At 46.2% G+C, this 6,610-nt stretch overlaps 1 protein-coding gene across 1 annotated transcript in view; it reads left to right on the forward strand.

The window, feature by feature from the left end:
* The first annotated feature begins 271 nt into the window (after positions 1–271).
* The window catches only part of LOC111654195 (calmodulin-binding transcription activator 1-like), a 32,709-nt gene continuing 26,370 nt past the window's right edge, over positions 272–6,610 (forward strand). The window contains exons 1-2 of the mRNA XM_087173635.1: positions 272–283; positions 505–575. Coding sequence (XP_087029761.1) covers positions 272–283; positions 505–575 — 83 coding nt within the window. The remainder of the gene's footprint in view (positions 284–504; positions 576–6,610) is intronic.

Consider the following 6,610-nt stretch of genomic DNA (forward strand, 5'->3'; position numbering starts at 1 on the left):
ACAACCAGTTAGTGAATCCTTGGCCCTCACCTCTCCTTCTCTCTAACTGCTCAGCACATCCCCTTGCATGACTCACAGGTCCTGGTGTGCAGCTAATACATCCACTCATTCAAAAAAAAAAAAAGTACCTTCTGCTGCCCAACAAAAAAAAAACATTTATTTACAACCAAGTATTTTCTCTGGCAGTGAGCATTCCTGAGACCCCAGATTTACATCTCTTTTCGGGCAGTTTATTGCAGACCATCTGTGCTGACAGGAGACCACAATCACGATGACATCGGAGGTAAAAGATTACACTGCTTCTGTCCGTATCTCTCCAGATGCAGATAAACCTTCACTACTTCTGTCCCTTCGAACCATTTTCGGTCAGCTGACAGTCAGCCCTGCTATGAGAACAGTCTCTCTCCCGTCCTCTCTCTCTCTCTTCCCACCTTTCTCCAGTCTCTGAACCCTCTGTCCCTGACTCCCTGTGTACCATTTGCTGTGTCCATATGAGATTTGCAGGCAGTAGTCTGTCAACAGCAGAGCAGCAAGGAGACTGGAGCTCCCAGAGCGGCAACAGGGAAAGGTCACCAGTGAGTGAAAAATGTAAATATTCAGCCATCCAGCGGCCACAGTCACGGAGAGACAGGGATGAAAATAACTCCTATTACACAGCACAGACAGGGAGGGAACATAGAGGACAGAGAGGGTAGAGGGGTAGAGACAGACTGTGAATGAGAGAGCGAGAGAGAGAGAGAGAGAATGAGATGGACACAACTTTTAAAAAGTTAGGCTAAAAAAAACACTCTGAAGGGAGAGCTGGAAAGAAGATAGATTTAAAGATTTGAAGCCAAAAAAAAAAAAACATACAGCAGAATAGGGAGAAAGGGGACAGTGTGTATCTGTGTGTATTTTTGGATATGTGTGTGACACTGCAAGAAAGCAAGAAGTGAGAAAGACAGACTGAGTGGGGTTGGTGAAAGGTGTTTTAGGGAGGGTGCGGAGGAGGGGGTGGGGGTGTTAGCCTGTGGGTGTGTGCCTCTTTATCCACTCTTTATCCACTCTTTATTGAGTCAAAGCCTGGGTAATGAGACAGGGGACAGGAATGAAGACCTGCGAGGGGGGTCTTCTCTCACTCCATTCATTTTCCTTTGTTCTTTTCACCTCTCACTCTCAATCTGCTCATCCCCGCCACACTACCTCCACCTCTCTATGGCATTAGACCACTTTAAAATGTCTGGCCCATCCCCGCAAATGGCTGAGACTGAAGAAAAGTACCACCGCAGTTATCTGGGGTTGCAAACAATGAATCCAAATTGCTGCTGAGACAGAGAGCTGCCCAGAGCAGGCTGTGTGGTTTGTCACTCAAAAAAAGGTCCCATTTCAGTGGATCCGTTAAAAAAAAAAAAAAAAAAGAAGGGGGCTGTGTGTCCTACTGTGGTGTATTCTCAATGCTGTTGACAAAAAACATACATCCGCTCTTTAAATGACGTCAATAGTTTTTAGAGTTTGGAAAACCGGATTCTTGAAGGCATACCTGTATGAGTTAAGCACTACGCACAATCTTTCCAGCCAAGAGCTGTCACGACACACACATACATACACACACACACACACACACACACACACACAGTCAAGACAGACACACACTCATTGACACAAAGGATCTCGCCTGTCCTGGTGGCACTGATTGATTCTATCGCTTCATGTCCCCTTCTCTTGTTTAGTGCTAATCGAATGTAATTCCCCGCTTGCGCCTCTCAATCAAATCAGACAGTGGAGTTTGCGCTGGCCGGCGGGGGCACGGAGGTGGGGATAATTATGATATTAATCCGGAGGGGGTCTGAGGGGAAACTTCATTTGTCCTGCTGCCTGCCACGAACACAGAGAGGGGTCAATAGCTTCTCCCGCTTTTCCTACTTTAAAAGAGGAGGAGAGAGGGATGAGATAATGAAATGACTGGTAAGGCAGGAGGGAATGCTGACGACCTTGTTTCTTCACAGCTATCACTTTCTCCCTCTTACCTTCCCCAGCTTGGGCCACTGTGCTCCAGTCTCTGTCTCACATGAATACATTATTAATATCACCATTCACTGCAGTTACATTTTTCTTATAACATTAGTCCTTCAGAGTATAATGACTTTGGAACCACTTGAATTAGTGTTATATAGGAAAATGAGTTGTAACTGTTGTCCCTGTGATCATTCCAGCACTATTAGACAGTATTTCAGCAATTTTATGGAATATAATGGAATTTATGGAATAATTCAAATGTTACTTAATTGGACAGGCACAGTGATAACTCTGTGATTAAAGAGAACTCTGTTCATGCTGCTGAAACCTACTCTTCTCTCACCTTTCTAACTGTTCACCACATCAGAGCCTTTTTTTTGGTGGTGGTAGGGGGGCTGTATTGATTTATCAAACACCACTCAGTACCTTTGAACTCCCGTGCTATTCACCTCTCATAACAAGCTCACCAATCTCCAAAGATCAATACACCTGACCAATGCTGTCAGCAGCTCATGTGTAGGGCCCAACACATGTACTCATCATGACTCACTCCTCAGAACCAGCTCCTCTCCCTCTCTCTCTCTCTCTCTCTCTCTCTCTCTCTAGATAATTGAATGGGAAAAGTTGAGTAGCTCTTTTTGCTGTGGTGATCCGTCATAGGTCGGTGTGCAAGCAGGATACAGTAGCTGCAGACCCAGAGCGGACATGCCTGCAGGCTAAAGGCAGACAGATGGATTCTTTATATCTACCAGAGTCTTCTATTCATTCGGATCAGTTTAGTTGCCTCTGTGTTGCGCGCTGGGAGACAGGTACCGGAGTCAGAGTGGCTCAGGTGATGTGTGATGACGGAGCAGAGCTGTCAGGTCCAGATTCACATCAGATACGTCCAGACTATGTAAGGCTACATAATGAATATTTCACTGAGATAAATCATGGATGAGTCTGGGCACCGTTCTGTTGATTTCAGTGAGAGGGTAGAGAGGCAGGAAAACCTGGCGAGGTTTTGACTGGCTGTCTACAACCTCAGGGCAAACGGAGGCAGTAGAAATATAATTGCCTTTAGCTATGCAGGCTGTTGTTTGTATCAAATGGAAATGCACCTCTACGGAGTATGAGATCAGATTTGTAGCATATGAATTTGACTCCCAACACCTGACATTACTGTTCAACTGAAAACCTCAACACTGGACTGGCAGGAGAATGGGTGGCGGTGTATGCATGGCGAGTGTGTCTGTGTGTCTCTTAGTGTGTGCACATGGTTGTCTTTGTGTGCGAGTGTGTGTATGTGCGTCTCGGCTGTGTCGTTCTGTTTCTGCGCTATGGTGGGAGACCACGGTGCTCTCGGCGGCATGCTGCTGCTGGCAGGCCCCCGCTCTCTGCCATGAGGAGAACAGCTGCTTCACGAGCATGTCGGGGTGTGAGCCATGTCCCCGTGGCTCCCCTCATCTCCTTCACTTCTCCTCCTCCTTGCATGCAGTCACACAGACACAGTGCATCTGACATTAACCCTCTCCAGCCTCTCTACTCCTGAACATTGAAACATGTTTCCCTCCCTGCTATCACTTTTCTTCTACACCTCTGCTATCCTCTGTTTCCTCTCAGAGAGAGAATGTGTTAGGTTTGGGTTGGTCTCTGCCCAAAACAGTGACACTGGGGCATCTGACCTCTAAACAAATTGAAAGTTACTCTGGTGCTTAATTAATGGCCCCTGCTGGAGCGCTCTTTCCCCATACAATGAAAGAGAGAGAAGTCAAGCTAAACCCCTGAGACGCACAGAGCCTCCTCTCCTTCTGGCAGACTGATCTGTTCCTCAGTGCCTGCGACCTTTTCTCTAGGCCCGTCGCCTAGCCCACCAGCACGGCCAATTATCACAAATCCCCCGCCGCATTTGTCTTGCCATTTTCACTCTGCGGCCAAAGAGCCGTGCGTGGCCATAGACTCATGCAGCCTCCTAACCAGTCTGAGCCCAAATGGAGAAACAGAGGCCCACAACAGGTATGTGGTGCTTAAATAATTCAGTTATCCTGAAAGGTTAAGGCTCTGCCAGTACGACAAATTGACATTCATCTTGCTCCAGAGTCGTGCACCCCACTTTCAGAAAGAGCAGCCATCGACATGTTTACATTTTTGAGACTCCCAAGATTGTTATTGACACCAATATTTTACATGTTATTCTGCTATCCCTGCTATCTTTCCTCTGGTCAGCTTACAAGAGCAGAGAGAACCGGCTCACTAACCAGAGCAGGAAACAAATGTCTGAGTCCTTCGCTGGTAATGTGAGTGTTGTTTGTGATTTAAGTGGCTCTGAGTGTGTAAGCTTGTTGAAGAGTGTTGCGACAAACCATGATCCTGATTTGATTTTACCCTCTGTGTTGTGCTTGATGAGCTTTTTCTTCAGCAGTCTTTTGCTGCGTCTCCCATATTAGATAATAAGAGAATCCCTGTGCACAGTGTCACCAGCCAGACTTATTTGTGTTTACTTGCCTGTGTGTCTTAGAAAGCAGAGGATATCAATGGCTCAAGACTATGTGCTGTGCTGTGCTGTGCCAATCTCTATGTCTCCAGTCATGTCGAGGCACGGTTCTGCCTGTGTCACTATGCAGGCTCAGGCGTGATGGCAGAAGACTGCACGCATCTCCCAGCTTCCCAGAGAACACTGGTCACAGCTAATGACCAGAACTGTCCGATTTGTCCTGCCCTGATTACTCCTCTGAGCCCCAATTAGCCGTGGATGAGGGCTGACATCCCGACACGATCACTTGGACGTGTCATAGAGGGAAAGATGAGACAGGGAAGGAAAGGATAGAGGTAAGGGGGGAAGACAGGGAGAGTGTGTGTTCTCCACAGAGGAGAGGAGCAAAGGGGAGTGGGGTATGAAAGCCCTAGTGATATAAGGCCAGAGTCATTCACTCTGCATTCATTTAGATATCGATCTCCATTCCCCTTTAACCATCTACCACTCATCAACATACAACACAACAGCTCTGATTGCAATTTCTATAATTGGCAATTTTCATTGTGAAAATCTGTCTATCTGAGGGTTAGCTGCATCTGGTCTGAGACGGGCTGATTTCTCTGTGGGTTAGGGATGAAGAGACTAAGGACTGTTGGTGGAAAAGATATAAGATAAAGATAAAGTATTGGGCCAGTGTGGTCGAAAACAGTTTAGTAGTTGAAGTGAATAGTGAGGTTCTGGGAGCCTCAAAGGTATTTCATTATGGATAAAAACAATGCCATTTGTTTCCTTAATTGTCAATAACGCTCTCTGTTATGAACATTGTTTTCGTCTGTATCTTCCCTTATGTCCTCTTTTTCTTTTCCTTTCACTCCTGCCTACTGTTCTGGTCTCACCCCCCACCCCACATCCAACTGTTCTGTCTTTATTTTTCTCTGCCAATGTGTCTCCCCAGGATTGCTGAGCTTTCTCCCCTCTGCAAGTTTTGAGAGAAAATCTTTCTCCTTTTTTGGGGGGGCTTGCTCTCATTCTCTCTCAGTAGGGGGCAGTGGAAAAGTAACTACAAGGGCACATAAAGCCTTCAGAGTCAAACCAGACTTCTTTTAGTCTTTTTTGATCTGAATTGATGTCATATTGAACACACACTCACACACACACACACACACACACACACACCCCTCTGTAGGATGGCTCTGCTCCTATCTCTGCTCTGTCTGTGCCCCCCCACCACCACCACCCCTCAAAACTCACCCACGCAAACCTGACAAGACACAGAGATTGAGTGGAGGAGGGCAGAGGCGGAGGAGAGAGAAAGCAAAATGTGGACGGGTAGGAGAGGAGGAATGGCAGGAGTCGAGGAAACAAGAGGTGGGTGGGGTGGAGGTGCTTTAAGAATGGAGGATTAGAGTTAGAAGATTAGAGGTAGAAGATGATATCATTTGGTAGAGATGAGCGGGAGCAAACGAGCAGTGCAAATCACCCGACATTAACGAGCTGCCTCGTAAATTACTGGAGCCGAGTGTATGCTTGAAGCTGGATCTGGATGGGGCTACGTAGTGCAAGGGAGGCATAACGCTTGTCTTCATGTTATTTACTGCCCTGTCCCAAATTATATAGTTTGTCTCCCTTTGCCCTAGAGCCCAAAATTGGCCTCCTGTGGCAGCATCTGAGGACGTTTCCTTATAAATAGTTGTAAGTTTTATTTATTAATTCCCCCATGTGGCATCTCAACCCTCATACAGTCTGCAAATGATAGACTCCCCTCCTCTCTTACCCAAACAGGGGAGCTACCAAAAAAAAAAGAATTGACCTCCCAGTGACCCTTTCAGATAACTCTAGATTTGACAGGCTGTTCCTCATCTCCCTGTAGCGTTTACAGTGTTTACCTCCAATACAGAAACTGCAGGAATAGTGAGTCATTAAATTATATTAAAATGTTCATTTTCAATTAAATGTGATTTAGCTTTTTTTTTTTTTTTTGGTGTACTAAAATTCCTTAAACCATTTAGACAAATTCAGCAGGGATTGCAGCAGTTCAGCTGAAATGAACCTGCGTATAAACCTGAATGTTTCAGACTGTTCTCCAGGGGAGGCAGCCCAGGAGAGAGGGGCAGACAGACAGAGTCAGGGATATGGATGGTAGAAAGTTGGACTCTCGCT

Source organism: Seriola lalandi, unplaced genomic scaffold, assembly GCF_002814215.2.
Source record: "Seriola lalandi dorsalis isolate HSWRI2012SDOR001 ecotype SW California unplaced genomic scaffold, Sedor1 jcf7180002054262, whole genome shotgun sequence".
Lineage (NCBI taxonomy): Eukaryota > Metazoa > Chordata > Actinopteri > Carangiformes > Carangidae > Seriola > Seriola lalandi.